The sequence below is a fragment of the Ochotona princeps genome, chromosome 9, assembly GCF_030435755.1.
Source record: "Ochotona princeps isolate mOchPri1 chromosome 9, mOchPri1.hap1, whole genome shotgun sequence".
NCBI classification, from domain to species: Eukaryota; Metazoa; Chordata; class Mammalia; order Lagomorpha; family Ochotonidae; genus Ochotona; species Ochotona princeps.
Window position 1 is genome coordinate 37,718,743 of NC_080840.1, and position 20,337 is coordinate 37,739,079.

Here is a 20,337-nt window from a genome sequence, read left to right on the forward strand (position 1 = left end):
TCCAGCTCCCTGCTTGTGGCCTGGGAAAGCAGTTGAGGACGGCCCAATGCATTGGGACCCTGCACCCGCGTGGGAGACCCGGAAGAGGTTCCAGGTTCCCGGCATCGGATCGGCGCGCACCGGCCCGTTGCGGCTCACTTGGGGAGTGAATCATTGGACGGAAGATCTTCCTCTCTGTCTCTCCTCCTCTGTGTGTATCTGGCTGTAATAAAATGAATAAAAATCTTAAAAAAAAAAAAAATGCTCCACGGTGGTGTTTTCACCATTCAAGACTGCTCCTAAAATCACTGAATTGTGTACTTAGAAAAAGTGAATTTTGTTAGAAGTTAGATATAACTCAAAAAGACAAGTTTATATCAATATTCACAAATTTGCTAGAAGTATAACAATTCCAAGAAGCCATTGTATCTAGCCCTGACTTCAAACATCACCATCAAATACGCCTCATGTTTTTCCCTGTATTGTGTAGATAATATACATGATGGGGATAAATTCTCCATGACAGTGTTATCTCTAAGTTTATTTGTTTATTTTAAGGATTGATTTATTTCCACAGACAGAAATAAAGAGAAAGCTCTTCTGTCCACTGGTTCGTTCCCCAAGTGGCTGCAACAGCCACAGCTGAGCCCAACTGAAGCCAGGAGCCAGAAGCTTCCTCCTGGTCTCCCACGTGGGTGCAGGATTCCAAGGCCCTGGACCATCCTTACTGCCCTCCCATGCCACAAGCAGGGAGCTGGATGGAAGCAGACCGGCTGGAACATGCACTGGCACCCATTTGAGACCCCAGCACCTGCAAGGCAAAGATCCAGCCATTGGAGTCATCACACTGGGCACTGTTATCTCTAAATTTAAAAGAAATAAAGGAGCTCACTGGCACGGTTAAGTTTCTACTTAGGATGCCTGGATCTCATAGCAGTTAGACCTGGTTAGAGTCCGAGATTCCACATCTGCTTCAGCATCCTGCTAAAGTGCGCCTTGAGAAGCAGAAGGTGATGGCTCAGTTACCTCAGGGGTCCTTATAATTCAATGATAAGTAAACACTTGAGACCAGTAGGGAAATCCTGAGTATGAAATTGCTCACATTTTTGCACAACTGATAATACCATTATAGCTATAAAAGAAAACAGCAATGTACAGGACTTAGACGTGAAACAGGATGATGCCAGAGATATGCACTAAGTTACAGTAATAGAGGCTGGCACTTATGCAAACTAGCTTCCGTTTGCAGTGTCAGCATTCCATGTAGCACCAGTTCAAATCCTAACCACGCTGTTTTCAATCCAGCTCCCTGATACTGCACCCAGGAAAGCAACAGAAGATGGCCCTGCACCCACATGGGAGACTCAGAAGAAACTCCTGGGTCCTAGCTTTGGATAAGCTCCGCTCTGGCCTTTGCAGCCACTTGGGGAGTGAGTGAACCAGTGGACAGGTCTTTCTCTCTCTCTCTCTCTCTCTCTCTCTGTAACACACTGCCTTTCAAACAAAAATAAGTGAATCTTAAAATAATAATTATAACAGCAGTAAAAGAGAAAAAAGGTAAGGTTACAAGGTGTGAAGCTGGTAAAGCATGGCATTCATTTAATCTAGAGCTTCATTTACACTTAGAGTTTAGAGCATGTTTAAAAGTTTCACAATAGGGCTTGGTTCGTTATACTGTTTTAGAGAAAAAGAAATAAAATGTGGTGGCAAGTTCAATTGACAACTGTTTTTGGAACAAAGAAGAGAAGTTCCCACAGAAATAAAATGTGGCTATTTCTTGGGATTCCAGACTACAACGACTTACCTTCTGGCAATCTTTTTGAAAGTGGATTGAAATAGCTCTTCCATAACATGCTTCTGTTCCCGACAAAGAATTTCTGTCACCAACTGCAACAGGACGGGGCTCTGAGACAATTCCAACGCATCTAAAAGCTACGAAAGAAACCACCACCACCATCAAAACTCTGTTGTAGGGGCCCAGTACAGTGGCTCAACAAAGCTAATCATCTGCCTGCATGTGCCAGCATCCCATTTGGGTGCTAGTTCATGTCCCAACTGCTTCACTTCCTACCCAACTCCTCGCTTACTAACTGGGAATACAGCGGAAGACGACTCAGGTCTTTGGGTCTCTGCACCAACATAGGAGACCCAGATGAGGCGCTTGCCTCCTGGCTTTGGATTGGTTCATCTCTGGCTGTTGTGGCCCTTTGGGGAGTGAACCACATGGAGGATCTCTCTCTCTCCCTCAACATCTCTTTCTCTGTCCTTCTCTCTGTAAATCTGCCTTTCAAATAAAACAATTAAATATTTTTTAAAATCTGTTGGGTTTTTAATTTTCACTTCTGAAAATAGAGTATAACACAAATTCTGAGAATTGTCCAATATTATTTTTGTCATTTCTGCAGCCACAAAAACTGCCTGACATATAGCAATGCATATGAAGAACTTCAGTTGTAATTCTTTTTACTTTTGCAGCTGTTTCCGGTTCTGAAACACCACTTCTCTAAGGTCCTCTTCCTTCAACAAACCAGGCAGTCTTGGCCTCCTGCTTCTTTGCCACACTCACATCAGATGCCCCGGGCCGCTCTTCTGACACTCTCACCCATCTGAGTCTGCTGACTTTGTAGGAGACACTCTTGATTTTTATCTTCCCAACATAACAAGTTAAGCTCTAGTTCACCTTGCTTTTACGTTTTTAACTCTGAGATGCCTGTCATGGTCTGCTCTCCATCTCTGATGCTGTTCTGCAATGTCTTTGGGTTCTTCCTTCTGAGCTCCTTTTATTTTTTTAATATACAAATTTTATGTTTGATGGTGTTTACATAGTTGATTAGGGTGGAAAGGATTAGGTAAGTAAGTGAAACCAATGTTCCCAAATTTTCTTTTACTTCTTCCTGTATCTGGGGGTATGGGGAGAAGCCACACCCAGCCTCCCAACCGCCTCAGTACCTGGGGATGGGAATGGCCACCCGATGTCATCCCAGAGTCCCTGATGTGGAGCATGCTCCGAGTTCTGCTCAGGTAGATTCAATAGTTCTGAAACGCTGTTTATCTCACCTATCCTAAGATGAGGAAATCATTCCAAGTTCCACTGGCTGACAAGTCCACTTTAGAGTCTCCATTCACCCAGATGTTTGCTGCCAATGCTTAGCTGGGAGAGTTGGCCAATTTGTTCTGTCCTCCACCCTCTGTTATGACAAAAGATGTCCTCTGCAGGCCCCAATGGACTGCCATATTCTGTCATATTCTCCATGTGCATCTGGACATGTCAGCCACTGCTCCATCTTAGCCACTAAGGAGGCCCAGCTCTGACACAGCACTCCATGGTCAGAGCACAGATCCTGCGATTCTCCCCATGGCTGGAGTTTTGAGTCCAGCAGTTCAGTTGGGTGGGCAGGGGAGTTCCCCAAAGAAACCTCATTTGAAGTGATCTCAGATCTGACTGCTTACCAGTACAAGGTCCAGCTCAGTCTCTCATCCACCTCAGCCTATGCAGATACTGGTAGTTGCAATTCCTGGGTCAATTCTGTCTCCAGTCCCATCTCTTACGTAAACCAATTTGTGCTACAGCCCAGCCCAACACTGCCCACTACACACTCAGCCCTCACACACAACAGCAGGAACTTCAGCCTAGTTGAAATGACCTACAGTAATCCCCAATAGGCCCATGCCCAGCCCTGATTCTTGTGCTTGCCAGTGCTCATTCAATCTGTTCCACATTCCATTAAGTTCTCATACATGTCAATGGGCATTGAAGCCTAGCTCTACCCAACTGATCCTACTATCCAGCCACACCCATGCCAGTGTGTGCCACTGCCTATCTATCCAGACCCGTCCCCAGCCCTAGTTCTCATGCTCACTAGTGGGAATTGTAGTCCATCAGAGAGATACCCACAGTTTCCTTACTGGGCCCATTCCCACTCCCGGATCTTGCAATCTCCAGGTGGTTCTACAGTCTAGCATGACAGGTTTTGCCCCCAGTTCCAGCACTTGCCAGCTGATGCTACAGCAAAGCCCAACCAGCTTGTACTTACTCTGGCTTATACATGTACCAATGGGCTTTCCCCCTAACCCTGTTCACATGCAGGCCCTGGCCTGCCTGATTTGCCCCAAGTCCCAGCTTTCACACTCACCAGTGGGAGCAGTGGCCCAGCAGGGGAGCCCCCTACAGCCCCTATGCCAAGCTCACACCCTGGCCCAGGGTCTCGCATGTGCTGGTGGGTGCTGCAGCCCAGCCTCACCATGACCTGCCTTACCTCAGCATTTGCCAGCAGGTGCCACAGCCTAGCCTGCCCCTGGTTCCAGCTCTTGCTGGTGGGTGCTACAGCCTAGCCCAGCCCAGCCAGCCTCTAGTCTCAACCCTCATGTGAATTGGCTGGTGTTGCGGCCCCACCTGGCCCATCCTGCACCCATCTTGGTTCTCAGATTTGCCAGTGGGTGTTATGAACTGGCCCAGCCTGGCCTGCCCCCAGCCTGAGCCACACATATGCTGGTAGGTACTGTTACCAGGCCTGGTCTGGGCTGCTCTCAGACTAGGTTCTTGCTGAGCTCCTTTTTCTTGCTGGTTGGCATCTTTTCCCAGATGTTCAGTTATTATTTGCATTTACATTTGTATGAATACATTGACAAAGAGAAGTTACTTAGTGTCAATTTAGAATCTTTGCAGACAGCAGCTTACTGGGAGGAACAATCTGTTGACCTGATACCAACATTAATGCGTCACTCCACTGTTCACTTGCTTATCACAGAAAGATAATATACCATTTAACAGAGATGGGGGAAGGTACTACCTCAGCCTGCGGCCAGATTTGAGGTCAGCAGCAGGGACAGTTTTCATGATACCTGCCCCTGCCATCCCACCGCTGTTGAAGGTTAACCTGTGCATCGGGCATGTGACCAGGTGGCATCTGACCTGTGCCCCCTGTCAGAGTGCAAAGTCTGATATTAGTGTCCACTCCTTCTTACTGCGAAGCAGCAGGTAATGGGTTGCTGGATTGAGTCTCCAACTCCTGGTTTGCCTTCACTAAGAGCAGCCATAAGCATTTTGAGAGTAAACCACAGAGCAGTGCTCTCCCTCTCCATCTCTCTGCCTCTCCAATAGGTAAATCATATGTATGAAAAGCTCCCCCAACTTCTTCCACAAACTGATTGTCACAAGACAAGGAACTGTGAACTCCCTGAGATCAAAGACTGGAGACAACTTGTGCAGTTATCAATTACATCCTATTTCAAAAAACAAACAAGCCAGCTACACACAGGGGCTTCTGGAGAAATGTGAAGGTTACTGGCTTGCAGAAGGCACTGGCGGATCTTTCCTTCGATTGGGTGACAGTTTTGTGCATTCTCAGGACATGCATGATGAAGCATTTAGGGATGAAGCATGCATGTGTAAAGCTGACTTGCAAATATTTCAGCCAAAACAAACCAAAAATCCTGCTTGAGCACACATATGGATAAAGCACATATGACACAGTACTAGTAACTATCAAAGTCAGCAGGTGGTTATACAGACGTTCAACTGTTCCAAACCCATGAACCAAAGTAAACACAGAGGGCAAGCTGAGCGATTATGTGGACAGGTGCTATCAACTGGTCTTTGCCCACAGTCATTTGGCTCCCTGTATCACAGCCTGGTGACTGAGTCCCAGGGACAAAGGACCCAAGACCAATTAGTGAGAAAGCAGTGATGTCTTTCAGGACAGTCCTGGGTCTTGCCACAAAGGCAGCTACCCTTCTACTGCATTCTCTTCCTCAGAAAAGTGCAACTCACTCCCTACAGGAGGAGTAGCAGTCACATCTCTCACTGTTGAGGAGCATGCAGGACAGCGTGTGCTAGTGTGGGCATCTTCAGAACACAGCCCAACCTTCCACGCCTAGACCCTCCATGTGTTTCCACCCCAGTGTTCATCACAGGACTTTAATCACTGGTTCTGTTTGCCTTCTGACTCTTTCTCGCTCTGCTCATAGGCTCCTTGAGAACGGACACCATTTACCTCAGTACTTTGGGGACTTCAGACCTTCTCCCAGAGCTCAGTGCATCATGAAGATGGCAGACAACACCCACCCCAAGGGTCACTCTCTTGTTTTTTTCAAGTAGGAGTTGTGAACTCCTGAATTCTAGCTGAGTATACAGTGCAAACATTCGTAGCCTTGCCACAGCTGCAGGAGGCAAATGGTTATCAGCAGAACTCATTCCTGTGCTGCATGCAGAAAGCCCTGGGGCAGGCACAGGCTGGGCTGGACTGGGCTGGACTGGGGTGCGCTCCTTGCCACCCTTTCCAGCTTCTTGCTTTCCAGAAGAGGATGACTCAGCATGACTGGGACAGGCTGGAAGCTGTGTCAGCACAAAGGCAAACCAACACAAAAAATCAGGGAGCCTCCCCATGCCAACAATCCAGAGTTGCACAGAAACACCTCCTCATCCAGGCCACCAGTACCACGGGGATTTCCAGAGGTACAGTAAGTGGTGTCAGTGATAATCACTCAATCCTCCTCAGTCACTACTCTGTTAAACCTCAGAATTTAGAACATATGGTAACATTCTATTTCTTAGCTTCTTTTGGTATTACTGTTCGTTACTTAGACATTATAAATTCTGTTCTTACGCATAGCATATTTACGAATGTTTGTAAACAGAGAAAGTGAATTCCAAGGGATTGACATACACACCCACCTCTGCAGAAGCCAAGTTTTCAAATGAATTACATAGAACTCTTATCAGTTGAAGTATTCTTGATTCTGGCTACATCACAGGTGTCTTCCTCAAGAAATACAACAGAAACTCAGTCCCTGTTTCAGTTTTAGTTCACACAACCTGAAACTAACCTTTTTCATGCAGTCCACATAATTGTTGTAGCGCAGTGTTCCGGGGGGAAACTCATCAGACCTCATTGGAAAGTGGGAGACGATGACCTTTTCCAGCACACGCTTGAGGTCCTGCAGGCTGCCTCCTGCCAGACCCGTGAAGAACGGCAGGAGAATGATGGCTTGGCCCTGCAGAACAACACAGACCTGAGGATACACTGCTAGTGGCTTTGCGATCCTACATCACAAATGACTTTCTGGCCTATTAAAGACTCTGCAGACACAGCACTTGGGATTCCATGAGCGACCTCAGAACAACTCTCAATTATACTGCAAGCCAACCTTGGCCTGGAGTCCAGCGGTCAGGGGGCTGACCTGGGGCTGCGCACAGGGAAATACATGGGATGCTTTATCCAAGTCTATAGTGACCCCAGCAGAACAGCATGCTTTGTGAGGGAAGAGCATCTTGAATAACCTCTGAGGCAAATTTTAACTCCATGTCACACTTTTATAAGACAACAAATTGAGGCAGCTCACCAAGGACACAAATTCCAAAGTGCTCTCTCTGTCCAGACACAAGGGCAGACCTGACTAACCAGATCACATGGAACAGAAAATGCCAACAAAGTATCCTCTGCATTCACTGAAAAGATCCCTTTCATTGAAAAATGTAAGGACTGAGGCCCGGCATGGTGGTGTATCATGTTAATCCTCTGCCTGCAAGCACTCACATCACATACGGATGCTGATTTGTGTCACGGCTGCTCTGCTTGTGGCCTGGGAAAGTAATGGAGAACGGCCTTGGGCCCCTGCACTCATATGGGAAGTCAGGAAAAACCTCCTGGCTCCCAGCTTCAGAACAGCTCAGCTCTGGCCACTGTGGCCATTTGGGGAGTGAACAAGAGGATGGAAGATTTTTCTGTCTCTCCTCTCTCTGTAAAAATTTGCCTTCTAAATAAAAAGAAAATAAATAGATCTTTTAAAAAAGATTTATTAGGCGGAAAAAGAACTTCCATTCTAGGACCTTAAAATGAGCAACCTTAAAATTAGAGTATTAGGGGTCCAGCACAATAGCTCTTCTGGCTGCAAATGCTGGTATCCCATATGGACACTGGTTCATGTCCCGACTGCTCCGCTTCCCCTCCAGCTCTGTTTATGGTCTGCGAAGGCAGTGGAGGATGTCCCAAAGCCTTGGGACCCTGCATCTACACGGGAGACCGGCAGGAAGCTCCTGGCTTCTGGTTTTGGATAGGCTCAGCTCTGGCCTTTGTGGCCACTTGAGGATTGAGGCAATTATGGGAGATGTCTCTCTCTGGCTCTCCTTGTCTCTGTAAATCTGACTTTCCAATAAAAATAAATCTTTTTAAAAATTAGAATATTAAATCCTTTACCTTAAAGATAACCAGGAGATTTTATGTTAAGTAAAAAAAATGGATTAATACAGTCAATGCAGCAATTCTAACAGACAATAAGAAAAGTGGTATGGGTTGAACATTTTCCCTAAAGATCATTTTTTGGTAACTTAATCCCTAACTATACACTAATGAGGTTTGGAGACAGGACCTTGGGAAGGCACATAGGATTAGATGAGGTCCTGAAGGTGGGATCCCCCGGATGGCATCAGTGGTTTTCCAAGCAGAACAGGGAGTCTGAGGTACCAGTCTGCTCTGTCTCTCCACAGGATGCCCTCACCATTTAGCCAACCCAAAAAGGCCCTCACCAGATGCCAGGCAGATGCCACAGTCTTGTTCTTGGACTTCCTAGCTTCCAGCAATGTGAGAAAAAGAGAAATTTCTCTTTATGGCAGTCTCAAGTATTTTGTTACAGCAACAGAAAACAAATGCAAATGTCAACTCTTCCAGGTAAGATAATCTCCGGGTTACATTTAGAAGAAATACTTCCCTCCATGGTGGAGACCTAGCCAAGCATGTGCAGTTGTGACACATGGAGGTCAGAGTTTCCTCCAAGGTGAAAGATGGGCTAACTCCACCTCTGCAACAAACTTGTGCACACACCTATACCTATCCAGACCAGGCGGTCACGAACATCAGAGCTTACTGTACTAGTATATTTTTTGTACATGTTTGAGAGTTTTAAATTGAATCCTAAAATTCAAAATATGCAAAACTGTAGAAATTAAAACAGAATTTCATCTGAGAAAATAATTTTAAATCACTTACCTTTAAGTGTAAACCCAACTGTGAATCAGCAAGTAGAGTGGTATACGTCGTAAAGACCTCAGAGAATGCACTATGATTTGTGTTAAAAGATACAGAGGAATCGATCTGGAAGAAAGGAAATAAACAAGACATATTGCTTTGTGATACCTCCAATTCCTGTACTACATTTTTCAAATACTGAGATTTCAGAAAGAGACCATAAGTTTGATCTTGAGCTTCAACACCATTTCATCACTCTTGCCTACCAGTTAGATAATGCATGAAATGGTACACTAAAAAGGTAAATTGTCAAAAAGAAGTAATGATGTCAGATCATGGAAAAATTATTTAAAAATGCAATGCAACCAGTTGTCAGCCCTTCAAACTATTTGTTGTCCAATCAGGAAGCTTCTGAAATACTTTCCATCACATTCTTAAAGACACCAGCTGCACAAAACAACAAACATGACTATCTTTTAGAGATTCCCAAGGTACCTGCAAGATCTTGGCCAGCAACACCAGCACTGCCATTTTGCTCTCAGGTGCGGACTCCCTGGCCCACCATGAGTCACACTTGTTCCAGTTTTGCAGAATCGTGGAGGCCAGCCTCTGTGCTTGCTGTTTTTGACTGGCACGGTCCCGGAAGCTCTGATCTAACATGCCATTCAGAACGGTGCTCACCTGAAACAGTGTGTGGTGACAGAAGGAGAGTGGTCAGCACTGACAGCAACAGCTTGAGACCAAACAAACCCTCACTCCAAATCCCTTCTGGTAAACAGACAGTTTCTGCAACAGGAACTTGAGAACAGCACCTCAATAAAACACAAACTCTCCCCACAGAAAGCAGGGGTGGCCTCACCTTAGTCCGTGTGTTCTTCTTGCCATTCCCGGTGTGCTTATTTCCAGGGCATCCTCAACAAGCCCTGCCTGGAGAAGCATGAGCTCTCATCTGTGCGTGTACCATCATCACTGCATGCACACATGTGTACACACCCAGACACACATGTGCTGTCCCACAGTCACCATTCCAACAGAGTGACAGCTGAAGTTGGAGTGTATCAACAATAGGTATCACAGGGGCACCAGGTACTGTAATAGCATAACTTTCCTTTCCTGCTCATTTTGCCCTCTCTGAAATGAATTCAGTCTGCTCTCTTGGCTGTTTCAACATAGCTATCTTAACTTGGAATCAACTGCTCCCAAATTAATTACATCACTTCTGCCCAGGAAGTTCTGCTCCGCCTTTGTGGACACTCAGCTCTCATTATTCTATGCCAATGCCCAGGCCTGCTGGCTGCATCACTCAACTCCACATGGGGCCAACTTCCTGCACCCAGCACCTTCCTGTCTTGGCTCACTGCCTCCTAATGCTCACCCAGCAACCTCCAGACAAGAGGCATACAGAAGACATGCCTCTGGGATCCTGCATGTCCAAAACCTCTGCATCCCACTCTGACGCATAACTGATCATCCAGGCTGCAGATTTCATCATGAATTGGGCAAGGAATCAGGCTCACGGTCTTACAGCATCCACAGCACTGTTGAGAGCCATGTATCATTTGATTTCTAATCCTTTTTACTTGATACTTTTTTGCTCCTGTGAAAACTTCTCAGGATCTTTTCTGATCTCCCTTTTCTGGGGTTCTGAATTCTCAGAAACTATACTTCAGGAGGTACGGCTCTCTACATACCATGCAGAACTCCTACCCCTGGTTTCTGGGTACGCTCCCTACCGCACCCCCACACTGTGGCATTGGTGAAGGGCTCCCTGGCCCTGCCCCCTGGAGCCAAGCCCGTGCTGCACGCCCCAGGTTCCTTCCTCCCCTGCTTCCCACTTTCTGTATGTGCATCTAGTCACTGGCGAGCTCCTCAATGACACTTTCAGTTTTATTTTCTGATGCCCATGCTCCATCCCCCAGGGTCCTTTTTTGTTCTCTGGTGTTCTTTTTCAGCCTCGACTCTTATTTAATACAGACAGAATCTCATCCCTTTCAAGTTTTCTTTTGCCTCTGTTTAAACCTCAGTGATTGGTTTAAACTGTTTAAACCTCTATGAAGAGCTGCCTTGTTGCCGGAGATGAGGCTTCTAGGCCCATATGCTCAGGCCAGGCTCACCCTGTGGAACTGCCAGAGTGTGCCAGCCTGAGGCTCACTGTGAGTCCCAAGGCTGCAGTGATGATGGGTCAACAGATCCTGACTCCCCTCCCAGGGCACATACCCAGCCCAAGGTACACCAGTGGCCAGATGGGGGAAAGGAAAGGACGATGCAGGCCTAACTGCGTCGCTCCTGTGAAGGTACCCTTCCACCAAGCCTAACTCAGATCTGCACCCTGCAGAGAACTGCTGTTGCTAGGCTTCTCCTACAGCAGCAACGCCAAGCACTAGAGACAGGGAAGACCTAGCAGGGAGACTGACTCTCCACAATCTTCCCTTCTGCCCCCTCAATCTGTCCTGTATACCCTACTCCACACAATACTGCCCGGGCTCTCTCCACCAGATTCCACCATAGCCATCTTGGACTCAGAAATCTATCATGTTTGTCCTTGTGCTTATGGCTTCCCCACCTCCCCGACTTCCTTTCCCTTTGTTCTTTTTTTTTTTTTTAAAGACTTATTTTTATTACAAAGTCAGATATACAGTGCTCGCTTCGGCAGCACATATACTAAAAGTCAGATATACAGATAGGAGAGAAGGAGAGACAGAGAGGAACATCTTCCATCCGATGATTCACTCCCCAAGTGACCACAATGGCCGGTGCCACACCAAATCGGAGCCAGGAGCCAGGAACTTCCTCCAGGTCTCCCACGCAAGCGCAGGGTCCCAAGGCTTTCGGCCATCTTCGGCTGCTTTCCCAGGCCACAAGAAGGGAGCTAGATGGGAAGTGGAGCTGCCGGGATTAGAACTGGTGTCCATATGGGATCCCAGCGAGTTCAAAGTGAGGACTTTAGCTGGTAGGCCGCCACGCTGGGCCCTCTCCTTGTTCTTTAAGATTGTGTTGTCTCTAGGGCCAGTGCTATAGCATAACAAGTTAAGCCTCCACCTTTGGTGCCAACATCCTATATGGACACCAGTTCGAGCCCCAAATGCCCCATTTCCCATTCAGCTCCCTAGTGATGTGCCTGGGAAAACAGCAAAGAATGGTATGAGTCCTTGGGTCTCTTTACCTACATGGGAGATCCAGAGGAGACTCCAGGCTCCTACTTTCCAGCTATAGACATGCTCAGTTCCAGCCATTACAGCCATTTAGGGAGTGAACCAGTGGATGAAAAATCCCTCTCTCTGTAATTCTGCCTTTCAACTAAATTTAAAAACAAACAAGCAAAAAAAACCACTATGTTGTTTTTTAAAACCGCATTAAATTTCATTCTGTCATTTTAAAAGGATCTGGGAGAAGAAGCCATATATAGAATTTTGTCCATCATTTTCACCAAAAAAGTGTTCAGGATTCAAAACCTCAAAATACCAAGTCTCCTGAGTGTTGTGGGTCTACCCAACTTCATTTCTGATTGTAAGAATAATAAATCCAGGTGCTGGCATCATGGCTCAGCTCATTCAGATGACCCACCACTTGCAACATTGGCATCCCACATCAGAGTGCCACTTCATGGCCCAGAAATTCCACTGCAATCCCAGGTAGTGTTCCTGGGGAAGCAGTGGGAGATGAGCGTGTACAAGGGCCCCTGCCACCCATGGGAGACCTGGACAGAGCTTCTCACTCCTGGCTGCTGCCCGTGTCATGGGCATTTGTAAAAGGAACACCAAATGGAATATCTCTCTGCCTCTCCCTCTCTGTCACTCAGTCCTTCAAATTAAGTCATCAAATCTTTCCCAAAAGAGAAAAAGCAAAACAAAATCCCAGTGCAAGTACTATAAAAAACAATCATCTACAGCAAACAAGTACTTTGGAGTAAATGCTTTACGTAATAGAAAAGCACATCCTCTCTCTTAAAATGTTCACACCAACAGGTGGCTACCTCTGATCACCCACACAGAACAGGTTACCTTTCAAAGTGCCAGAAGCTCAGTAAATTCAGGCAAACCAGATATGGTTAAATATGGTTAAACACTGGTCTCCAGAGTCAACATGGCAGAGAGGAACCACAGCCTGAAGCACATGGGAAATGATACAGGGGAGCAGGCCATGACAGCTGAGCACAGAAAGGCCCGGGCTGATGAGGCCAGGGCAGCACTGGTCCTCACTCAGGACATTCGCCAAAAGGTAACACCATGACCCTTATGGCAGGCCTACAAATTGTGGAACCATGAGGGATGGGAATGGAAAAAATAATGTTCCAACACCCTAATGCCACTCACTAGCTATTGATTTAAGCTGTGTTGTCTCTTTTTGAAACATTAGCAAAAGCTTTTAATCTTCCAGAAAGAAATCTTGCTTTGTGTTTGTGAACTATTTCATTGATATGACAACTAATTATAAGCATAATATCCAAACAAAAAAAGTTACATAAAAGCATAATCATTACCATTTTGGGATTATCCACTGATGATTTCATGAGCTCCAGCACAGCAAGGTCAAGACTTCTCAGCAACTCAGCATTGATGGTTTCTGGAAAGATGCTATAGAAATACTCCCCGCGGGAGAAGCTGTTGCTGCTGCCTCTCTGAGAGCTGCCCAGGGATGGATTAGACAACGCCACTGTGTCCAGGAGAAGACTCACGAGGTGCTCACACTGCAAGAACAGAAAAGTGGCATGGCAAGGGATACAGGTCCACCCTGCCAGGACACAGAAAACCACTTGGATCCCAGGCAAGCCTGGTGGGGGAAACTGAGGCCCAGTGACACTACACGTGTTCCAGTTTGCCTCTACTTCCTACATGTCATTTTGGGAGAGCAACTCCTCTGACCAGTGGCTTTCCAGAATCTTTGACTGCTCTTGCATCAAGGGCAGAGTTGGTGAGTGCTTTCAGCGAACTCAAATGAGCTACTGCTCACACTAACCAGGTAAACAGACAAAGGTTTCAGTTGTACAAGAGGGGAAAGAGGGGCTGCCATGAAGCCCCAGGGCTGGTTGCAGACCTCAGGCACTGCAAAGACTCTCTGAAGTCAGCCCTGCAAGGCTCAAAGAGCCACGGCAACTTCTTGTGCTGCCTCTGGGACTAGCCTCAAGATGCCCTCTCGAGTCATCTGTGTGAAGAAGTACTGAGGCCTGAAATGAGTTAATCACAAAAGAACAAATACCATATGTTCTCTCTTATATAAAGAAGCCAGCATGGAAAGTGTAACTTCAATAATCCAATCCATACTGTTTTTGTTTTATTTTGTTTTGTTTTGTTCTGTTCTGTTTTGTTTTGGCTGCATCCCATGTGTTTTGATGGTTTTTATTTCAGTTTTATTTATTCCAAATACTCTTTTCTCTTATTGAATTCATTGCTGGCTCATGGATTATACGGTGGTATCATTTTTTCCAAGAGACTTTTGTATTTCCTTTTTGTCACCCATGTGCTGGTTACTCAGTGGCGTGTTTTTTTCATGGAGCTGTAATTTGTCGTTGTTGTTGAGGCTGTTGTTCTAACTCATACCAGTGGTTGTTGTTGTTGAGGCTGTTGTTCTAACTCATACCAGTGGTTGACCTTGTTTCATGGCTTCCCAATTATGGAAATGTATAGTGATGGAGTCCTGGGGTCTACCATATCCAGATGTGGGGGTATAATGCAACATGAATCCCTACTTCCAGAAGAAAGATGGATTCCCAATGAAACTGCTGGACAAGTGTAGACAACGGGATGCTGGACTGTCTGATTTTGTACCAGTAAAGTTGGGGTACACTTAACTAAGAGACTGATGGGATTATAATTTCTTATGAAGGATTATACCGCTGTAGTAAAATGGGGAAAATCTGTTGGGGGTGGGAGTTTGGGGGGAAATCCCAGTCTATACAAAATTGTAACACATAATTTAAAAATTCAACATAAAAAAACGTGTATAAATTTTAAAAAAAGAAGAAAAAAGCAGCACTGAGGCCAAGGGGAGGCCTATGTGTCAGTACAGGTCAGCTTTACGCTCACAAAAGGGTCCGTGCCTAAACCCTTTCTCAAAATAAAATCAGGAAGACAAAATCTCTGTTGAAGAAGTAGGTGGCTCTATTTCTTTTATTAAAAAAAAAAAAATGACTGGGGCCCGGTACGGTAGCTTAGTGGCTAAAGTCCTCGCCTTGAATGCGCCGGGATCCCATATCGTCGCTGGTTCTAATCATGGCCGCCCCACTTCCCATCCAGCTTCCTCCCTGTGGCCTGGGAAAGCAGTCAAGGATGACCCAAAGCTTTGGACCATGCACCCATGTGGGAGACCCGGAAGAGGTTCCAGGCTCCTGGCTTCGGATCGGTGCAGCTCCAGCCATTGCAGCCACTTGGGAATTGAATCAATGGATGGAAGATCTTCCTTTCTGTCTCTCTTCCTCTCTGTGTATCTGACTTTACAATAAAAAACAAGTAAGTCTTTTTTTTTTTAAATACATTACTATAATCTTGTGGAAAGAAAGTTTGTGTAAATCAATTCCAGTTTGTGCCATAGCATCTAGAGGCATGACGCAAGTTGGACTAACATTCCTCCCTTGTTATGAAAATGGAGCATGCAGGTGCTTTTCCTACCTGTCCTCCAAAACAAAAGGCCAACTCCAGAAATCCACTGGCCAGCCGCTGGCAGCCAGGCTCCAACGAAGGCAGGCCCTGTGTGCCATCTCCAGGAGTAATGCTGTTGTACACCAGGGAAAGAAGTCTTGTGCCAATGGAATGCGGGAGGTCTGGGTCCTAAAACAAAGCCGACACAGAAACGCTGAAAAATGGGCATTTTACAGAGAAACACACCTCACATCTCTCATTGATTCAATGGAGGTGTCCACGTTAGCTAACACTGGCAACTTCCCCCCAGTCTGCAGGAACACTTTAGCATAATGCTGCTTTCTAAGCCACACTTTTCAAGTATGCTTTTACATGGCCACACCACACAGCACAGTAGGCTCTCCAGGTTTTCAGGAGGCTGCTCTAGAACAATCCAAATATCCTTGATGTCACTTGCCTCCTGTACCTATCCTTATATTTATATCCCAGGAAGTGCCCATGTATCTAGAAGCCAGGGTTTCCTGTAATTTCCATATCAGCATGTTTTCTACATAAAGGGCATTTTTATTAACAGAGTGTACATGAATTAGTTACCTTAATGGAGTTAAAAGAAACGTGAGAACAAAGCAGCAATGGTTACCTGAGATGGCAGAACAACATGCAGGAGCCCGGCTTTGTGGAGCTGTTTATAGGCAGAGACGACAGAAGCCAGTCTGGTCCTCTCCAAGTGAGCATCGGGGCCCCACAGATCAGCTGTGCAAAGCTCCTCAAGGCTGGCATGTAGGAAGAACCAAAAGGTAACTCAGGGAGTTAACATCTTGCCACATTATCAGGACACACTGAAAAACACCCACGCATTCTGACACATTTGCTGCAGTAGCTAGCACTCAGACTCAGCACTGCAGTCCTGGAAGGCACAGTTCCGGCACACTGACCCGCATGAAAACCACACGTGATGCCAACTGCATGGCAGGCTTCCTTTCTTTTGACCCCAGGTGCACAGAAAACATTTGCTAATGACAAGATTTCCAAATAGCAGATGAGCACCAACCCATGCCCTGAGCAGCCCACCCATGAACTTCAGCAGCCACACACACAGCTGCCAGGAGTCCTGCAAGGTGCTGGGCCCTGGAATCAACTGTACAACATGTGGCTGAGCATGACGGCATGCCCACCTCCGTGCTTTCATTTCCTCCTTCAGGTGCATCTCCAGGAGGTCTCTGTAGGGAGACTGCCTTAGTGCTTTCATCAGGTTCACACACACACCGGGAAGATGGTCCATGACCTGGACGTCCCCAACGTGGAAACCAACACTTAGGGGCTCACAGAGCGTTCGCACCAGGAGCTGCATGAGGGCCGTGTTGCACAAGTCCTTCTCCAGGAGCTGCAGAGAGAAAGCTTGCTGTGGGCATGACAGCATGTCTGCTAGTGGGTCTGGGGGTCAGGGTTCCCCAGTGTAGGGGCCCACAGGGCAGGGACTTTCCACACAACATGCACAGGAGTTAGAGAGCGTCCTCTGTCAGGAGTTGCAGAGTACACCCTTCAGGTTCCATGGAGGTTACGTGACTTCTGCTGAGCCTCCCAGCCCGTCCCGGCAGAAAGAGGGGCCCTGCCATTTTCCAGTGAGATGCTCTTTGGGAGAGCAGGTGGAAGGGGTTTGTTCTGGACCATGGCTGCTCATTCTGTGGCTTACAGCACACCTGGAACACCACAGCCTAGAGCAGGGCCTCAGATAGAGTGGGCACTTAGCATGAGGAGACTTCAAAAAGGTCACAGGAAAATGGAATTTAACAAGAAATAAGTGTAGTTTTTTTCTTAACACACATTTTTGTAAAATTTCTGAAGTACTGTCCCACACACATGAGATGGGCTGGTTGCAGGGGTGTGATGGCCCAAGTATCACAGACATATTTACAAACATACTAATGAGTGCCTCCTAAGATGAATGTCTTATCACAGTATGAAATGCACCATCCAAAAAGCTTGGAAAAACCATTTTGTAACTTAGTCACACAAGGAAAATCTGAGGGGCATGAAAAGTTTTATTATTTTCAGAAACATTATACATTATGGTCACTATAGCTAATTAATCATGTATTATACTCTCAAAAATCTGTAAGACAGTAGATGTTAAATTCTTAAAATATTAAGTAACAACAATGAAAAATGGTTGGGTATTTGAGCTAGATCTGTTCCTTAGGCTTACCCCACTATGCATACATACGTGGACTCATCATGTCATACACATAAAACATAAATAACTTTTGCCAGTTAAAATAAATAGGAGTATCTCTTCTGGCAATGGAAATTTCTAGAAAAATCAAAACCACACTAGACTGGAACTTTCCAAGTATTCCTCCTGTGCCATGTAACTGACCTCGCATTAAGAGCACAGCACAAGCAGTCCTACCTTCCACCCTTCTGGATAGGTGTTGAGCAGAGTTGTGGTGAATTCCATAATCCGGACCACGACTGTGCACTTGCTGTAGTTGTACCTTTCCTGCTCTTGTGGGCTGGGTCTGTCGCCTGTTGCTCCGGTGCTGAAGCACTTTGCCGCTCCTGCAATATCATGTGTCGCAAGGCTCTCCAGAAAGAAAGCCACTGCCTTCAAAAGTGAAGACTGAGCTTCGGGATCTAGAAATAATAAGATTAAACTATTATTAACGTAGGGTCTGGTGTGGTAACCTTGTGGCTAAAGTCCTCATCTTACATGTGCTGGGATCCCATACGGGTGCCAGTTTGTGTCCTGGCTGCCCCACTTCCCATCTAGCTCCCTTTTTGTGGCCCGGGAAAGCAGTGGAGGACGGCCCAAAGCCTTGGGACCCTGCACCTGCTTGGGGATCCACAAGAATTTTCCAGCTCCTGGATTCGAATCGGCTCAGCTCTGGCCATTGAGGCCACTGGTGAGTGAGTCGGTGCAAGAGTAGCAGGCCTGGGGCTGTGTAGTCCAATCCTCCCCCCAGACGCTGGGCAGAGGGAGTGAGCACAGCTCCAGGTCAGCCCCGCAGTACAGCAACAGAGAGCAACCCAAGCTCTACAGCGTGCTGTGCTGCTGAGCTGGGAAGTGCAGTAGACTCACACTAACTGAGGAGCATCCGGATATGCTTTCCCCTAACTCCATTAAGATTAACGGAACATCAGTGCTCTCTTCGGCAGCACATACACTAAAACAAGATTAACGTAAAATTCCTTTTTAAAGCAGAGGTGTGATATGCTTTACAACCCAACACATGTAACTTGTACTTCGATATCAAATTTGTATGCTGTAACTATAAAAAATGTAATTTTCACTAATAACAAAATAAAACACAAAAAAATTGCAAAATACACGAGGACCTTTCAGTTTTGAAAATGGCAAACAGGGATTTAGTAAGTGAATATTGGTTTTATCACCAAGGAAAGTAATCAAAGACGTTACATGTTTTACTTCCTAGCTTTTCTTCTTCTGTTTACATTATCAAAGTGAAGACAGGAAATCACTTAAAATGAGAAACTGAAAGTAAAATTTGCAACTAAACAGCCAACATAGTGAAATTTTAGTTCTCTGAGCTGTTTTGACAGCATCTCATGCTAGCAAGTCAAGCTCCCTGGGGACTATGTAAGACCAGTGAACCTGGGAGATGCTTCATAGTGCAGTGGCTAGGTCACTGATTGGGGACACCTGCTCTGCTCCCAGTCCATCTCTCTGCACACATGCCTGAAAAGACAGCAAGGTCTGGCCCAAGTACTTCACGCCCTGACACCCACAAGAAAGACTTGCCTGCTGCAGTCATTTGGGGAAGGAACCAAATCTCTGTCTGCATCTCTCCCTGTCACTCCAACTTTAAACAAAACAACCGTCTCTGAGCCCCAGCACATATGTGCCTGTCACACCAGGATGCATATACAATGCACACATGCATGCCTACCACACACATACTCGACTATACATCCCCTGTCAGGGCCAGCCTCTGCCATACTCAAGCTAAGCTCGATAACTTGGACTTCATCTCTGACAGAAGTGAAGATGGAATCAGGGATCCTTAGTAAAACCATGACCACTCCGCACCAGAGAAGATGCTCTTAGGTAAAACTCACTTAAATAGCAACACATTCCAAGTGGTCAGTCTGAGGACCAGTCTAAGGACCAGCCTGTGGGAAAGGATTCCCAACAAATCTGGCCAGAGAACCAGACACAGTGGCCTGACACCATGCTCTGTGCCTTCTTCCTGAGCGCTGCCCCCCAACCGGCTCAATTCTTCATCCACTGACCTCTTGGGACTTTTGGAACTTCTAGCTTTTTTTTAAATATTTATTTATTTATTATTGGAAAGGCAGATATACAGAGGAAGAGAGACAGAGAGGAACATCTTCTGTCTGATGGTTCACTCCCCAAGCAGTCACAACGGCTGGAGCTGAGCCAATCCGAAGCCAGGAGCTCCTCTGGGTCTCCCATACGGGTGCAGGGTCCCAAGGCTTTGGGCTGTCCTCTACTGCCTTCCCAGGCCATAAGCAGGAAGTTGGATGGGAAGCGGGGCCATTGGGATTAGAGCCGGTGCCCATAAGGGGTCCCGGAGCGTGCAAGGCAAGGACTTAAACCACTATGCTATCACGCCGGGCCCAGCACTTAGTTTTTGCCTCCCAGCACAGAACTAGGGACACACAAGATTCCCTACCTTGCATCTCATCCACACAAGAATACTCTTTCTTTTCCCCCCAGTCTCATAAATAAGTAAAAAATTTGTAAATAATAATAAAGATCATAGAACCTCTGTTAAGACAAACTCTCACAGCATGCACTCTTCAGGGGCTATTTTACAAGAGGTTGTCAGGAGCCTATG

The 20,337-nt window shown here is 46.3% G+C and overlaps 1 protein-coding gene across 1 annotated transcript in view; it reads right to left on the minus strand.

Moving 5' to 3' along the window:
• The window catches only part of PRKDC (protein kinase, DNA-activated, catalytic subunit), a 147,547-nt gene that overhangs the window by 78,289 nt on the left and 48,921 nt on the right, over positions 1-20,337 (minus strand). Inside the window, exons 32-40 of the mRNA XM_058668618.1 lie at positions 17,928-18,151; positions 16,693-16,901; positions 16,158-16,290; positions 15,548-15,706; positions 13,423-13,629; positions 9,438-9,623; positions 8,964-9,068; positions 6,805-6,972; positions 1,784-1,911 (exon numbers count right to left, since the gene is read on the minus strand). Coding sequence (XP_058524601.1) covers positions 1,784-1,911; positions 6,805-6,972; positions 8,964-9,068; positions 9,438-9,623; positions 13,423-13,629; positions 15,548-15,706; positions 16,158-16,290; positions 16,693-16,901; positions 17,928-18,151 — 1,519 coding nt within the window. The remainder of the gene's footprint in view (positions 1-1,783; positions 1,912-6,804; positions 6,973-8,963; positions 9,069-9,437; positions 9,624-13,422; positions 13,630-15,547; positions 15,707-16,157; positions 16,291-16,692; positions 16,902-17,927; positions 18,152-20,337) is intronic.